The 18,706-nt window shown below is 33.2% G+C and overlaps 1 protein-coding gene across 14 annotated transcripts in view; it reads right to left on the bottom strand.

Moving 5' to 3' along the window:
• PAM (peptidylglycine alpha-amidating monooxygenase) overlaps positions 1-18,706 on the bottom strand; it is a 344,584-nt gene that overhangs the window by 78,078 nt on the left and 247,800 nt on the right. For all 14 annotated transcript variants that reach the window (XM_074281870.1, XM_074281880.1, XM_074281881.1 and 11 more), the window contains 2 exons: positions 5,644-5,828; positions 4,351-4,422 (listed from right to left, as the gene is read on the bottom strand). In XM_074281870.1, coding sequence (XP_074137971.1) covers positions 4,351-4,422; positions 5,644-5,828 — 257 coding nt within the window. The remainder of the gene's footprint in view (positions 1-4,350; positions 4,423-5,643; positions 5,829-18,706) is intronic.

Below are 18,706 nucleotides of genomic sequence, written 5' to 3'. Positions count from 1 at the left end.
TTTTTTAAAGTGATGCTTTAAAACAGATGACATCTTTAAACTGAGTGAAAGATATACCCAGCACAAGATCCAACTGTTCTGATCTAGGGTGTATATAGAAAACATTTGATTTACTAGAGCAAAATGCCACCTTAAAAGGTTTTGTCCAGTAAGGAGTCTCCCATTCATTTACCAAAATTGTACAAGATTCTTTAAAATATAAATACAGAAATTATCTTCTTAAATGATTATCAGATCATTAACAAAATTAAGGTATAAGAAGGGAAGTATAATCTCATTAAAAAGTATTCAACACTGTAATGAAAGAAATTCAGCATAGTTCTAATTGAAGAAGGATTTGAATGTGGAAATCCTCCATCTATTGTATTATTGCATGAAAAGATCTGAAACTATTCAGAATTTGACCAAATGGAGGAAAAAAATGCGTACTTCCCAAATTATGATAAGCAATAAGATGGGCAACCTAAGAACTCTATATGTAAATCTTGTCTAGACAGAACAAATGAACAATAAATAAGTCCTAAAATTAAACAGATGAAAAAGAGCAGGCTGGACTGCTTTCAGGAAATTTCAAAGCTCTTTTAATGATCTTAAGTTTTTCTTGTAAAGAAAGAAAGATCTATCTCAATAGCAATATTTTTCAAATATTTGTTTAAAAAATGACTATGAGGCATGGAGCACAATATTCCCCAAAGAACTGAAAATTAATGTCAAATATAGGGCAATGGAAAAGGCACATGGTGGGTGTGAGCAAGTTGTAACATGTATACTTGTAACATGTCATATGTTAACATGTAATAATGAGGTAATTTGAAGAACTGGAATAAAATTTGTTTTCAGGGAAATGCATGATAGAAAGAGTAGGGCTAATCATGTGATGAGAGTAAAAGATGACAAAATGACAGCCCAAATACTCCATTAGAATTTTTATCTTGGGTAAAGACAAGGAAGGCATCCAGAAAATTAGATAAACCTGCTATGGCAAACTCCTGGGAGAAAGACAAGAGCTGTACATGATGCTCAGGCAAAGATGGATTGGAAACTATCACTGGAAGAAATATCCAAATTTTTAGGATCATAGTCCATTTGTGAAAATTTGAGTGTTATGGACCAAGGCAATGACTCAGGTTCAGGGATAAAATGAAATGCAACTTTTGTGGACCATCTGAGAATTGACAAAAGGAGGTTTACTCAACAATAGCATAGAAGCTATGCTCAGTATGGATAGTGTATAGATTCAATTGAGCATTGCTTTTTTGCCTCCTGATATCATAATAAATGAGGCAATTTATGCCAAGTTTTATGGGGCAATTTGGACCAAAACAGTCATTTACTCATGCATTTGTTAGAGAAAAACAGGAAACATTCTTGACTGGTTTTATGGGTAATGGCAAGAGAAATCAAGAAGAAACAAACACTATGGATACTGCAATTCATATGGATTTTCCTAGTGAGTTCTATCTTTTAAAGTGATTGGATAATTCCAAAAGAATAACATTTGATTGTTTTTTCAGAAAAAGGATCAAAAATCTGATGGAGGAATTTTGATTTTATCCCATTGGATTCTACACAGGAAATGATAACTCAGATTCTATAGGAAGGAAAACAATTTTTCAATGCACAAGATCCTAAAAAGAGATAAATGCTTTATTTATTAATATGGCTCTATATAAATATGTGTGGGTATGTATATATTCTATAATAAGTGGCATTAATTCATTCAGATTCTTTAGCAGGAAGGGAGAATTTGCAGTTGTACAATTCCAAGAAGTAAAGCTATCCTATGAGGTTTTTTCTCTGCTAAAATTTCTTAAAATATTTCCATATATTGTGATTGTTCACACCTGCCATAAACCTCTTCCTTTTCTTTTGATTGTCTTTAGCTTTAGTTATTTGGAAACTGTGTTGGTCCATGCCTGTCATATGATACCACAGGAAGAACACTGGAATTAATTATTCAATCAGTAAGCATTTTATTAGTTACCTACTATGTTTGCTAAAGGCTAGGGATATGAAAACAAAAGTTACTTCTTTCAATGGATCACAATTTTCTGGGGAGGAGACACAACATGTTCATAGATAAGTGAATATATGATACTAATAACGATGCAATTTTATAGTTGTCATTAACAAGTAGCAGAATCTGGAAAGATTTCTTATAGTAAATATTACTTGAGCTAATTTTTGAAAGGAATTAGGATGTCTGAGAAGAGGTTTGAATGAAACTTGCTGATTTAATTCTTTCTTTTAAAATTTCCTATTTGTATTTCTTTTCTTTCTTGTTACCTCAGGATTCTTCGTAGGGTAAGGAGGGGTTTAAGTGGTATTTAATAATTGGTGAAGAGATTAAGAAAGAATTGATTCCTTTGGCTTTCTTATTACTCATCTATCTTACCAGAAGCTTTTCAATTTATATCTGACCTAGAACTAATATAAAACATTAAAAAATTAAAATAGTAGTTTTTTATGTTAAGAGATGGAAATCTTAAGTATTTTAGAAGGACTCTTTTTTTATTTGTTGCTGCTCTGGAACTTTTTGTTGGCTCTGAAAAATTCAAGAGGGGCTAAAAAGCAATTTCTGTGACCCTACACCAGAAATGAGTTTACCTCTAACTTCTCTGTAAGAAAGAAGAAGACAAAGGAAAACACCATAATTCTAAGATTTCAGATCATTCTTGTCAAAGGGTTGTATGACAAAACAAGAGTTACTATTTGCTTTGTTTGTTTTTCTTTCTTTTTTTATTCAGATTTCCTGGAGGACAGATAGTTATATTCAGGGACGAACAGGGAATTTATAGACAGAAAACAGACACCGGGATCAACAGCAAATCAGAAGCAAAATGCGGGGCTGGTGGGGTACCATGACTCTCTTTCTAGCTTTTCCTTTTTAGTTCATGATTGTGAAATGGAAAATTAATATGAGTTCCCCATTCCTTTTCGGGAGCTGCAAGTATTGTAGTTGAAACTTTATTTTTCACATCTATTGATCTGGGAAGGAAACATTAGAAGGACTAGTAAAAGGAGTTGATGATGACTATCTCTGTGCAGGAATGTTTGGCCTGTGTATGCTTATTCCATGTACAATAAACTTTTAAGTATCTGCATCTTTGAGTCATTTTTAGAAAGTGATTTGAGAGGCCCTAAAGACTCTAGGGAGGTTTCATATTTTAATATTTTGATCAATATGCCAGTTAATTTCCTCCTATATTAAATTGAGCCCAGGGAAAAGCCTGTGTAGGTGAGATGTCACATTGAGGATAAGGAAACCTGCCAACGTTCTTAGGCTATGAAATAATCTTAGATGTTTGTGTGCTTTGAATGCCACCAAAGATAGGCTCAAGCATTTCAATCTGAGCTACTTTAAACTCCTTTGGCTGGATAATTAACCCAAAAACCACTGTTTTTCTGTAATGAATAAGGGGAAAGCGTAGTAGTGAGCCATAGTATAAAAGTTGCAATTATAATGCCATAGATACTTTATCTTAGTCCCAATAGCCACAGACCTGACACTACAGTATATCTCCATCTTCCAAACACCTTACAGAAAAGAAGTATTTTCTGAAGAGAAATGGTTTCCTCAAAACACAAAGCCATTCCCCAAAATAGATTAATGAAAATCATCTTTCAGTATTCTACATGTAGGATATGACCACACATTTGAAAACATTTCAACATAAAGCAAACGGAGTTTAAAAATGGTATTTTATCCTTCATAAAATGTGAATAGTACTAAAACTTAGCAAGATAGGTGACAGTGGGAAAAGAGTGCTGGGTGTAAAATCAAGAACATTCCTCTTCCTGAGTTCAAATCTGGTCTTAGACACTTACTAAACAAGTCACTTAATCCTGTTTGCCTCAGTTTCCTTATCTGTAAAATGAATTGGAGAATGAAAATTGCAATCCACTCCAGTATGTTCACCAAAAGAACCTCAACTAGGGTCACAAAGAGTCAGACATAACTGAAAAACAACTAAGCAACAACAACAACAAAAAAATTAAGTTCAAAAAGAGTAGCATTTCTGATTTCCCTTGACCAAAGGAATAAAATGCACAGTTTTAAAAACAATTATGTATGTCAATTGTTGTTCTAAAATGAAGTAATTTTTTTTAAATAATGAAAAATCTACTGGGGCTAAGTTAAGATAATAACATTTCACAATAAGGCAAAAATATAATAATTAACCAATTCTTTATCATTTTCACATTGTAAAAATAAAACAAAAAAACAAAAAAACAGAGCTCTCTTAAGTAGAGAAGAAAACTGCCAAAAGAACAACCAAGAACTTTAGCATATTGTTATCTGTTCGGGTAAAGAATTTATTGAAAAACTAAACAAAAATAAAATCTTACCCTGATCTAATACCTCCTCCTCTTCTCGTTTTGGTTGCTGTAGTAAAGGAGAATGTTCTTTATTCTCTGTCCCTGTAAAGTATTAAAGAATGTAAAGATAACTTTGTAATACATATATTATAAAACATTATCATATATACTTAACACATATATGGAAATCACTCTAAATAACTTATTACATACATATCAACAAAAGAAACCATTACTCAATGCTATATGGATTTCAAAATACCAGCAATAAGCATATACCTGGTAGAAATTCTTTAATTAACACTAAAGGCTTGGAGATTACAATGAATTAATCATCAGATTTTATCATTCATTCATCATTCACAGCAATGAAAACAATTGGCCTCTTATCTATATGTAAATAAAAATTTATATATATATATGTATATATATATGTATATATGTAGATGTATATATGCTCCATTCATTTTTACATGTACAATTTATTTGGAGTAGTTTATAATGTGTCACAGAATCATACAAATTTATAGACTATATACTTTATACTGTTCTGCTCAAGAATTAAGTACATGAGCTAATTGCTAACTCCTTTCAATTAATCTTTCCTATCAAAAGAAAGATAAAAATGTGCTTGGTATTTAAGAATTGAGCAAGTAGGGACTTGTTAAGATCTCAATATAGTTAACCCTAAACAGATTAAAGTATGAAGTTTGCAAATAAGCAAAAAAAATCAATAGTAACAGCTTGGAAAAGGAATGATGAATGAGGGACATGAAGAGGAGACTTGGTCATAAATACCTTGTAAAATGAAAAAATCTCTTTCTGTTAATATTGTCATTAAATGACAAATTAAGGATTTTGAAGGAGACTATCATTTTGTCTGTCAAAACTTCAGAAAATGATGCTGATTTATGACAAAAAGGCAAAAATAGCAAACCTTAATGGTATAGGTAAAAAGCTCAGAGAGGTCCAAATTCAGTATGATTAATCTAATATGATTAATTTAAAATAATATCACAGAAGGATAAATCATATGAGAAGTTACTTGGCATAGTGGATAAGAATATGATCTTGTAGTCATAAGGATCTGGGTTAAGTTTTGTCTTCGGCATATACTAGCTGAGTGATCAAGGAAAATGTTCTTAATCTTTCAACTTTCTAACACTAAATTAAAAATGAGTTGCTGGTCTACATGATTAGAGGGAGTTTATATGAAAGAGTTCCCTTAAGCAATAAAAAATCACTGGCCCCAAAACCCTCCAAAAATAAATAATAACCATGAAAATAGTATAATATTGTGTTTAGTTTTAAAGTAAAATTTACCTTTGTGATGTCCATGCATCATTAACATATCAGATTTTACTGGTATGGGAATATTAGCCTCTGGTGGTATGGTTTTGAATATTGCTGGATCTACATTCTGTGTACAGGTCATAAAAGAGACTGCATGCTTGGCTTCCATGTAATACATAATGTATAAATTACACATTTCATCACTGGATGTGCCTCTATTGGGGGAAAGAAGAAAGGAGAGAAAGAGGAGAGGTGGAGAATATGAATTAGTAGGTACACCAAATAACCTGTTCACATAAATTTTATTTTTAATGCACATGAATCAAGAAAAATGGGCCAGCACTGGATTAAGGGTAATAATATAGTAATAATATTTTATAGTTTGCATTAAAAACACATCATACTTTAATATCAATAGTTTATGTATAATGACTTCTTTCCACTTAATCATGAAGAGTAATAGTTTGCAGGTACTCCATGGATAGCCCTGAGATATCATAGAGATGACATATCAAGTTATTAAGCTATTGATTTTCCTCTTCCCAATTTATTTTATTCTTTTCACTTCTTCTATTTGGTATTAAATCACAGAAATATCAAGATGATTTTTTTTTCATAGAAAATGTTATACATTAGTCTATTTTAGAACTTTTCAACATAGATAGCAAATCCATCTTATAATTCATTAAAATAATTATTTTTTATGTTAGGATTTATAATTTTGTTAAGTCTCCTAGTTCTCTACTTAAATCTTGGTCAAGTACATTAGGATGTATGGAAAAGTATAACTCTGAATACACTTGGGATTTTTCTTGATATTTGACCAGGCAACAGAATCAAATGTTTCTACAGGACAGAAAATAAAATTGTTTGTAGGAACAATGAATTTGGCATCAAGAGACCTTAGTATGAATCTTGGCTATGAAACAAGTACAATTTTCAGTAAGTCACTTAATTAGTTATTCTAATAATTTTTCCTAATTTGTAAAATGAGATGGTTGAATTAAATGACTGCTACAGTACTGCAGCTCTTTAACAGAAATTAAAATCTCCCCTTCTTTTTTTTGGGTGGGGGGCAGGGGCAAATAGAACACAATTTGGGACTTTAAAAATGGTCAGTTATTTCTTAGACTGAAAGACTTCCTCAAACCATATGGATCATAATATATAGTTTATTACTATATCTAAAACTATTATCTACTAAGTCTTTGAGATAATTCAATATTTGAACTTTTCATGGAAGTTTAATATATAAAAATCAAACGAATATCTTAAAATTAGTGTTCATAATGTTCCAACAAGCAAGCCTGCACTCAAAAAAAAGTTTGGGAATCCACTGTTTATTACTTTGAAACATATCAATGCTGACTTTTCTATCAGTGTCATGCAGCATATTCACGGTAGTGACAGTAATGAAACCAGCTATGGAAGCAGAAAAAAAAATAGACAATCCTAGCAACCAATAACTCTGTTCCAAAAGGGGATTTAGTTCCTTTAAGCTAATTTGGAGTCCTTTTGAGATTCACAGAAAATGAATTCCTGTCCCAGAAAACTCTGTGAACTCATAAAAAGAAAAGTCCTATCATTTCTTATGATTTGAATCTGATATATGTCCAATGCAATTGTCTCTTCTATAAAATATCAAATTACTGATGTGCATCCTCAAAATAGACCTGTTCACTAGTCACATCTTCATAGTGACAAATACCATTTTAGAAAATGTATCTTAACGGTCTTTTAAAAAAAATTCCACCAAAAAAATGTGTTATAAAATGGCTGGTGTGAATATGAGTCAGAAAATGTCAAAACATTATCTTTTTTCTCACTATCCAGAATGAGGGCAAGGTGAAAGGGGAGAAAAAGGATTAAACAGTTCCAGCTCAGGGAACAACTAAACTTCCTTACAAAAACAGAAAACAATACATCCAAGCAACCTTTTCAAATTAATAAGTGGAAAAACCAGTATGAATGTGATTGTGATCTATAGATTCACAAAGTCTAATGGTAGAACTTCGGCACTATCTTATGTGTAATGTTTATCTGGCAACTTCAAGTCTGAACTTTTGCAATGTAAAGAAGTACAGATGTGTAAACAGTATTCAATTTAATTTCCTTAGTTGTTAAAAAAAAAAAACCAATAACCATAAATGTAATTGAAATCATCTAAACTGTTGAAATGGGAGGGGATCAATTATGGAAAAATGTAGTTTTTGAAATCTGACTGTGATATATTGTTATGTATTGAAAACAACACAGGACTGGGAATCAGGAGACCTATCTATATTCTAGTTTTGAAAAGGTAATTATAAATAGGTATTACTTTGGACAAATCACTATATGAGTTATGTTCATACCTAAAATGACGGGGCTAGGAAATCTAGGAACTAATCTGGCTCTCCCCCACATCTATCATCTAATAGTGCAGTACTAACATAACTACATATATAAATAGTCTATTTAAATATCTAATTAAAGGAGACAGACAAAATCCCATATTTATTCTCTTATTGCAGAAAAATCTATTCAGAATTATTCTAATTTGGACAAAGACCACTTTTGAAATGAGAAAGCCAAAGACAAATGTTCTGCTACTGTATATTTGGAGATTTTTTTCTTAAATACAGATTTGAATGAAGACTTTAAAATTCCATTTCTCTAAACATTATTAGAGTATAAAAATCAAAATACAGAAATTGGGTTCAAAAGATTTCAGGTATATCAGTTCACAGCAAGTATAATTTATTTCAGACAAATTCAAAGTGATTAATCTGTGAGCATGGAACCTAAATAGAGAAATGGGTCAAATCACAAAGTCATCTAGCTTAATAATTATGAAGAAGATTAACAATTTATGGCATGAGGAAACACTGCAATAACCATTATATTACAATATAGTCCTGGAGTAGGAAATAAAATGCTAGGCAGTCATAGAGAGGATTGCAGAAAAAAGAACGATAAAGTTATCTTCTGCTGAACTAAAAATCATCACAAAAGGAATGGCTTATTACATTAGAAAGGTTATGCTAAATTAAACAAAGGTGATATTAAATCTCATATTTGAAAAGTGTCCATTATTAATGAAGGAAAATGATAGATTTTTTCTCAAAAAGGAATATGTTTTATGTCTCTCAAGCAATTTTTCATGATCATTGGTTTCTTTTTAAATCTTTCATGGTTTTATGTCAAATTATTAGGGGCAATATGACATAGTGAATAGAAAATGGACATGAAAGCCAGAAAAAAGCAAGGTCTGAGACCTGCTTTTGATACATCCTGGAGATTTGACTTAGGGCAAGTCCCTTCACCCCTCAATCTCCTGAGCAACTCTCCAGGACTCCCTGTTGTATAGAGGGTGCTAACCTCCATTCAGAGGGATGATCATATTTTGACTTTTTAGGGGAAGAGAAAGTTGGGAATGGACACTTATGGATAAAATAAGTGTAAAATCATCAGATGGAGATTGATGTGTGAATATTGATTTTATATGGAAGAGGGAATGATGTGAACCTGTGATTTCACTATTGTACAGAACTTCCTAGGGAAACTGCTTTTGATACAGATTGGTTTTGTGACTGGGTAATATATTTAATCTTCCAGTGTCTACTGACAAGTTTTTAACACTATAGTTTGTGGAGAAAACGCTGAACCACACTTATGGAAAAAGCTCCTCAGTAGGATCCCCCAATAATGATGAAATCACAGTTGGTTTAAAACAATATTTAAAGTTATAGTTAGTCAAAGATAAGCTATTTAGTCAAAGCTTTGGGGATGCAATATCATTTTCTTTTGAGGATATAAGATGACATACTTCAAATACTAGTAGAAAGTCCTTCTGTACAAGGCATAGCTACAAAGATCTTTCATAATGCATAGCAATAGGAATTTAGAAAACGTGAAGTATTTTCAAATCAGAAATCCTGAACTAGATCACAAAAGATGAGAGGAAATGAAGGATTTGAGCTTTAAACAGATGAAGGAAAGACCTCCTTCTCCTCCTCCCCTCTACATATATTCTGAGATCACAGATCAGATCTCTTGCTGTACTAAAGAATCAGCCACTTTAAGCTCACACATCCAATGGACTTCCTCCCCTCCCAATATATTAACACTACAAGATCCCAAAGGTCAAATCTATTGTTTGTATCATCAGATGCTGATGAGGGGATTTAGGTTCTCTGGTTACTAATTCTCATTTTGAATCCAATTATTTTCCCTTTTCCTAGTAAGGTTTCTGAAACACTCATCTAATTTTAACTTGAAGGTTGATTTGTAATTCAGCTTTTCAGCTCAACAGAACTAGCTGAGGTGAAATAGTCACTCTACTTAAACTGGTAAATTCGTTGAACTCACAATAATGTAATGCATAACTTGAGTTTTTATAAATTGTGATGTTACTAAGCTGTTTCTGGTGCAGTTATCTATAACTCAGTGTTTCAGTTGAATATTTCATTTCTCCTCTTATGCAGTAAAGTACTAATATGATAAATTCTGTTTTGAGATATACAGCTCAAAGACAACACTGGATAAGTCATTTAATATCTCTAAGACTCAGTTTTTTCATCTGTGAAATAGGGATAATAAAACATATACTAACTACTTCACAGGATGGCCATGAAATTTAAGGTGAGGAGGGCATTTCATCACTCTCACTTGAACTATGGCAATAGCCTCCAAAGAGGTCTCTTTGAGGTCTGTCTTTGCACTTTCCAAATCATGCTCTACATGGATGCCAAAATGATATTCCTAATATATGGATCTGACCATGCTACTCTCTTGTTCAAGAAGTTTCAATAATTCTCTATAACCTCTAGAATAGAAGTTCTTAACTTATAGTTTACAGATCTTCAAAGGATCTGTGGATAGATTTCAGGGTTCTAGGAAAAGGAAAAATAAATTATATCTCAATTTTCATTAATAGATCTAAGTGAAATTTAGCAATTTCTCCAAATATTTAAAAACATCATTCTGAGAAGCCAGAAATCCATAGGCTTTATCAGCCTGGTAAAGAGGTTCATGACCATAAAAAAAGGTTAAATCATCAATAAGCATTCATTAAGTTCTTACTCTATGCAAAGTTATATACTAGGTTCTACAGATACAAAAATAAAAATCAAACAAGTAGTTCACATTTTTTTGGAAGGATATAATATATTACAGGTAGAGCAAGAGTCCTAAAATCAAGAAAAACTGAGTTCAAATCCTGATTCAGATACCTACTAGCTGTGTGACCCTGGGCAAGTGACTTGATTTGTTTTTTCTGTTTCCTCCTCTGTAAAAATGAGCTGGAAAAGAAAATGGCAAAACTCTCCAGTATTTCTGCCAACAAAAACCCAAATGGGATCATCAAAAGTCAGACATGACTGAAACAACTGAACAACAATACAACAACAAATTTACAAAGCAATCTTAGGTGGAAGGGAGAACACTAATATCTTACATAGAAGATAAAATCTGGGCTGAAGCTTTGTGGAAGTTTGGAATTCCAAAAGGTAGAACTGAGAACTGAGAGAATTCTGGTCCTGGGGAACCTCTCTAGAAAGGCATGGGGATAGGAAATAGAATGCTTCATTTGGAAAATATTAAGAAAGGTAGGGTTTTTTCTGAGGGAAAGATAATTAAACTGCCTTTGTAGTAATACTAAATAAAACTGGAAAGTACCAGACTGTGAAAGACCTTAATCTTTGGGATGATATGACACCACTGAAAATTCTTAAGATGGGACAAGAGATTTTCAGACATTCCCTACATTTTAAGAATATTAATTTGGAATATGTGTGGAAGATATATTAGAGAGGGAAGAGAATAAACTAATTAAGAATTTGTTGTAATAACCCAGGCAAGGGGTAACAAGAATCTGAATTACAGTGGTAGCCATGTGAGTGGAGGGAGGGGGACAACTATGGAAGTAGAATCAATAAGATTTGGCAGATCACTGCATATGATAAATTAAGGAAAAGTAAAGAGTTGGGGATAACTCTTGTCTTTCAGGTCTTCATAATTGGAAAAAGGCTACACTTTTAATAAGAATAGGTAAATAATAAGAGATTGGTTTAGAGTAAAAGCTAATGAATTCTGTTTTGTTTCTGCTTCATTTGATATGCCTTTGGGACATACAGGTAGAGATATTCTGTAGGCATATGCTATCATGGAAATAGAGCCCAGTACAGAGTGATGAAGATTGAATATGCAATTTTGGAATTAAGCAGAACAATTAAAGATAATAACACACTTTTTCATCATAGAAACAATAAAGGCACACATCAGAGTTGATGAGATGACCAAGAGAGTATGAAAAGACAACAGGACTTAGGATAGATTTTGGCAGAACAATAATGTGTAGATAATGATCTTATCAAGGAAGGTGAAGGGAATAGTTAGATTGGCAGGGTATAGTCCAGGAGATTCTGCAAACCCAAGGTGGGGAGAACATTTTGGAGTTGGGATTCTTGCAAGAAGGTTGAATAGGATGAAAACTAAGGAAAAACAAGCCAATGGATTTAGTACTTGAAATGTCATTCACAACTTTAGAAAGACTGATTTTAGTCAAATGGTGGGGGCTTGATGTCACACTGCTGGATAAAAGGAGATCAAAAATTAGGGGCATATAACAAGATGTCAAGCGATTGGAGACAAATTCCAATTAAGTTTTCATTTGTAGTAAATACATAAGAACTTAATGCTGAGGAAATATTTATTCCTTAAAATATATTGTCATTCATATTCTCTAATATTTTCTAGTATTCTTCAAATGTTTTCATAGATGTAACATATCAATCATATTATGAAAAATATACTTTTGGTTTAGTTATTATGAAGATCATGAAATCTTTAGGATCTTATTAGTTCTGCTTCAGCATAAAGGCTCTTGTGCAATGGGCACAGTTGAAAAAACTGGATTTGGCATCAGAGATACACATTCTGCTTCCAACTCTGCCATTTGGTACTTGGGTGACCTTGGGCTAATCACCATTCTCTATACCTGTTTTCTCATTTGTAAAACTGAACTAGATGGTTTTTAAGATCCATTTCAATTCTAAATCTGTGAACCAATGAAGTATGCAAGTTGGCATGCAACAGTTTCAAGATTTTCTTTCATTTATTAATTCAATAACCATTTGTTAAGTTCCTATTATGTACAAAATAGTGAGCATAGTACAAAGGGAGATTAATGATTTATTAAAACATGAGATCCTTGTAATAGAATTTATAATCTAAGAGAAATAAATATGAAATACTATGTAATAAGTGGTGCAAAATAAAATATAATGAACTCTTTGGAGAGGTAAAAAGTGCTCTTATTCAAGGTTGTACAAATACTGAATTGATTATCACTTTTTTTTTTGGCTTCAGCATTTGCCATTAATTACAGAACTGACATGTTAAGCACAAAGATATGTAATGCCATGAGGCATATTATTTAATTTTCTAGGGACTGATTATTTCTAATGTCAGCACTGTAGGACTCAGTAAAAATCTGGATAAGATAAATTACTCATATTTACTTTTCTACAGGAGTACAGAATATCTGCATTAAAAGTAAAACAAATTCCTATCCACTTCCATAAAAACTTGTTTGGTTTGTTTTTAAACTTTAAACCTTGTCAAAGAGTTTACCCTATTAATTAATGGTACTCATTTAAGATCAATTCTTAATAATGCATTGGAATGGCACATATTGTGGTTATCAGCTTCTTTCTTAAAAGCATCTCTTATTAGGAAGCTGATAATACCTCAGATTTATATAGTGCTTTACAGTTTGTGAGGTGCTTGTGAAGTGAGTAATGCCAATATTATTCCCATTTTATATACAAGGAACCTGATACTATGAGAAATTATGTGATTGCCTAAATCTGGTAAGTGGTAGATGTAGAAGGACTTCAAAATTGTTTATATAACTACATTGCAATTCCTGCATACCAGAACAGAATGCAGAACTCTCTCTTAGCTTCTCCATATATACTTCATAATATAGATTTATATTCAATCTGAGGTGGGAATGAAGCCGCTAAGAATAGCAACTAATAATATAATCTTTCTTTACTACTTTAAAATATTCCACACTCTAAGGAACAACTGCTTACCATAACAATAGGGCTACTACCTTATGATAAGCTGCTGACCCCTTTGCACCATGTCTCTAGGATCCATGCATCCTAGTATACTTTAGGAACAGATCTGTGGCCAGTATTTATAGAAATTCAGTTTTGACAAATATATGTCTTTATCTGGAGAGAAGACCTGTAATACACAGTAACAGTATTCAAATATTTGAAAGATTATCACTTGGAAGAAGAATTTGGCTTATTGTGTTTTACCACAAAAGGCAAAACCAGGGGCAGCAGGAGGAAGAAGTAAAGAGACAAACAGCCTTAACTTAAGGTAAAGATGGAAGGGAGTACCCAAGAGAGTCACTGGATTTCTCTCATTGGAGGCTTCAAAGCAAAAAGGTAGATACTTGGCAGGTATCCTGTTGAGCAGATGGGGTCAAATGCATGGCCTTCTGGCCATATTCAACCTGAACTAAATTAATATATGGTTCACTATCTGATTTTAATGTGTTGCTATAGTAATAAAAAAAGAAATACATAAAAAATGTGGTTTTCTAAGTCAATAACGTGGCCTGCAGGGTTTATTGTATATGACTTAGTGCTTTCATTCCTATTTAAGTCTGACCTCACAGGTATAGAGGAGATTCTTTTTCAGGTAGGGTTTGAAAAGGTCTTTTCTAATTTAGAAATTCTGCTAATTATATAATATAGAATATAATGTACTATTTACTGAAGAAAATTGCATAGACCCTTCCCTCCAGGAGGAAATTTTAGCCCATTAATTAAGATTTTTAAAGTTTACAATGAACTAATTACTAGGTTTCGCCATTTACTCATTTGGGATTCTATTGCTGCCTATGCTGGTTTTATTAACTAGTTAACAAAAGGAGAAAAAAATTCTTACCTCAGATAATTCATAAAATGAGGAATACTTAATTTCATTCATTCTTTCTAGGGCAGAGCATTGAACTTAGAATTAGGAAGACCTGAATTTTACTCCTGCCTCAGTCACTTACTACTTTATAATACTGAATAAGACATTAAACCTTCGTGCTTCACTTTTCTCACTTATAAAATGGAGGTAATAATTGACATATCTTTCAGGGTATTTAGTAGGAGGATATAATTACTATATGTAAAGTATTTTACAAAACAAAATTTTATAGAAATGCTCATTATTATTCAATAAATATATATTAAATGTCTTTGATATATAACATACCATATATGTGGCTATGAGGTGCAATAGTGCAGAAGATTATATAATAACAAATATGCCTTCAAAGAGCTTCAAATTTTATATAGATCATAAGTTATACACACAAAGAAATAACATTGGAATCAGAATTTTTTAAATGTTTAAAAGAGCTTGCAGATTAGATAAAAGCAAAATTATGTCTATTGAAAGCTGGGCATTAAGGAAAGGTTAAATAAACCTGTACTAATTATTTTTTCAGTTAAGGTGACTAGTGCCTAATTCTAGCCATCTGTCTCATTAGCATAAAGTGTTTGTTTTCTAAACTCTAATTATCCATAGACTAGCAAGAGATTTCAATAGCAGGAACACAGGAAGATTACATGGAACTAGAAGCAATGGGTAGGATTTGACGTAAGAAAAAACTTAGAAACAATTAGACAATTGCAAATGTGGAATATGCTGCCTCAGGGGGAGTAAGTTGCCCTTTCAGGCGTAGTCTGAATGAAACTTGGTCACATTGTGGAGATTTCTATCTGGGAAGCCTTGGAATTAGATGGCAGCTGGAGTCTTTTCCACTTCTGAGGGTCAGTGATTCCATGTGACTCTGTGGGACTATTACCTTCCTAAAAGGGAGAAGCATATAAAATATTTATCTAGTACCAACAAATTACTGCTGTTGAAGTATATTCCAGAGAGCCTTGGATGTTTACCATTCAACTGAAAAAAATATAATCACTAATATATATTACAATATAAACTGAATAAAGTTTTCAGAATATTGCTTTATTCTATAACCAGCTTAATTTGTCATTTCTTTCTATTTCACTCTTGGCACAGAGCAGCATTTTACTTAACTCTCAGGAGTTTTACAAAAGGGTAGATTACTCTAGCAATTTTAAGTGTTATTTTAGAGTAGAATGAATAGTTTCAAAGTGACTAGAATCATTTTAGACTCATGAGCAATAAAGAGGTCTTTAGAGACCACTTAAGACACCTTTCCCAGCGTCATGCCAAGTCATCAATTTTGGGATGGCAAAGCTATTTCACAGAGAAAAATTAAATGGTAGAATTCAGGACCTCACTGACTGTCCAAGGCACCACTCCAAATTGTTAAGGAGCATTAAAATATCAAATTCTCCTTTCCAACTGACTCTAACAACATGTCATCCAAATAGTTAGGGTGAACCAGTTATCATCCATTGGGTAGCAACTAGAACCTAATAATAGGCAAGCAATTTTTAAGAAAAGTGGCTACTTCAGGTAGCTTATGATTACAGAAGTCTCATTTAATCTGGCAACTTCTTGGTGCCTATCAGAGTCTCTAGTCAGTCTAGTTCTTATGGAAAGAACCTTCCTAGGACATAAGTCACAGAGAATCATGAGGATTGACAAATAAAAACTATTTTGGTTTTCACTTGACAGAGGCAGATTTGAAACTGAATCAGTACATAGGGGCCATCGAAGCAGGTAAGTAAGGAATGTGCATTCTCTAAAACCCAAACCATTTAACAAAACACTGAGCGTCTATTTAAGAAGTAGAGAAATGAGTGTCAGTAGTTTATTATGACCTGTATCTGGAATCATTTGGTTTCTTCCTATCCAGCATATTTCCACAAATTTACCTGAATGGGTTAGATCCTGAAATTTCTTAGATTCACTCTCTCACCCCTTAGTTCCCTTATGAGCCATCATTTGATTTAGGGATTCTGCCATTATGGTCTCATCCACCCCAGCCACATAGCATTAGTTCATCAGTTTTGGAGTGGCCATGCATGCCTTCAGGATAGGGGGACTATTTCAGATCTCTATCCAAACTGTGGCAATATTGATGAGGTTAGGTTTTGGGATTCCTTTTAGTCAAGGAACCAAAATATGATGAGGTCTAGATTTAAGGTTGTCAGGGAACCAAATGATGAGATCAGGGTTCCTGGTGGTCAGGGAGTTAAACGATAAGGTCTAAATGGCAGGTTTGGTTTTCAGAGAACCAAATGGAGAGGTTTGGCTCTCCTACACCCTGTTGGGATTTGGTGCAGGGCAGGGAATTTTGGGAACTCCCCTTTTGGAGGCAGAGATTCTTCATAAAGGAATTTATGAACTGGAAAAAGCTAGACCGATAAAAGATTTATTATAAGCATTGGGAAGTAAAGTTTAGAGAAATCGTGACAGAGAGGCATAAAATCTCATAAGGAAATAGGTGAGGCTAAAAAGAGGGTAGCACTGGAAGAGAATCATCCCAATGGGCAGACGCTTGCAATACCAGGGAGAAAGAGTTTCCTTGGCATTTTAGCTCCTCTGCAAGGATTGAGCCCAAGTTAGATCTTTTTATCTACAAGCTTCAAACCTTCAGCTTGAGCTGAAATTAAATAGAAAATTTTCAATTGAATAGGGCTGGAATTCTTTAGCTCTGGACTCACCCAGCCCCACCTAGATAAACCACTTTATCTGATTCACTGAGGAGATTTTCTCCTTCAAGGAGCTTCAAGTGCTTTACCTCATGGCTAATTCCCAAAGTCTGAGAGAAAAAGAAAGAGTTTTGGGGCTCCCCTCATCAATATGAAGAGGAATTTCAGTTAACATGAGGAAGGATGGTAAAAATACATTTTAAAAATACATTCCCAGGTTAAATCACTAGTCTTCACCATGAGAGTACAGAAAACGGTATTAATTGTATCAGTGATTACATACCTCTTTCCCAGAGCCTGGACTACCTGATCCAGCATATAAGATCAGGAACAGCTAATGTAATCAGCATAAGAACTTTATTCAGCTACTAAAAATGTTTTGTAAATTGCCAGTCACCATCTGTCTTCTTCATTGGCCATAGAGTGTTATTATAAGCAGAGTTTGTGTATCAAAATATTCTAGCCTCCACACTTCTTCTGCCTTAAGGCATGATCCTAATAAAAAATGCATTCACCTTTGCTTGTAATTGCCAAGTACACAAGGACAATTTATTCTCATTTTCCTTATACTGGCAATCCTGCTTTTCTAAAATTGTTAAAAAGAGCCAAGGGATACTTTTTCTATACTTCTACTTTCTCAGTAAGCTACTTAAGCATCCATCATGACAAACCTGCAGGAGGGGAGAATAAATGGGAGCTCCATCCTATTCCCACTGAGAGAATTCCTCATATGCCCCTACATATGCTGAAACCACAAGATACCAGACAACAAAATCCTTTAACTATCCATCAAATCACCTGAGGCTTCCGTTCTTACTCACCACTCTTCCTTGACTTCAATAATTAATTTAACCACAAAGGCATTGCAAGTACCACCTACTGACCATGCCTAATATTCTGGTCCAGGGCTAACTCACATCAGTTTCCTGATTTAAGCTCGGGGTTAGAATGTAGTAAAGTACTTGGATCATGATGTAATAAAAATGACTTTCCTAACAACAATGGACAAAAAGGATATAATTCCTAAAGTTAAAAAGTGTACTAATTCAAACAAAATGTTACCATCCTCTGCCTCTGTGTTCACTAATTTTGGAAATAATCATTTTTATTTACACTTTTAAATGTCTATTTTCTATAACTTCACACACACATACACACATATGTAGTGTTCATTACAAGAACTGGTGTTACAAAGAACATTTAACCTTAGCAGAATTGGAATGACCACATGGCTGATCTTGGTTTTGATCTTTTGTTTTTGCCTGGACTGTTCCTCTCATTTAAGGTAAAGACCAATGGATAAATCTTTTATTTATAAGGCATTTCACAAATAGGAAATATTACAAATTTTCTGCCAAACTGAACAATCAGACTGACTCAAGGGACTGACTGCAGAGGTTAGAGAGTGAGAGCACTATCAATCTGGTCCGAAGCTCCCTAGTGCC

This window comes from Sminthopsis crassicaudata, chromosome 1, assembly GCF_048593235.1.
Source record: "Sminthopsis crassicaudata isolate SCR6 chromosome 1, ASM4859323v1, whole genome shotgun sequence".
Classification (NCBI taxonomy): domain Eukaryota; kingdom Metazoa; phylum Chordata; class Mammalia; order Dasyuromorphia; family Dasyuridae; genus Sminthopsis; species Sminthopsis crassicaudata.
The sequence above is the reverse complement of the archived record's forward strand: the minus strand, read 5'-3'. Positions and strand labels throughout refer to the sequence as shown.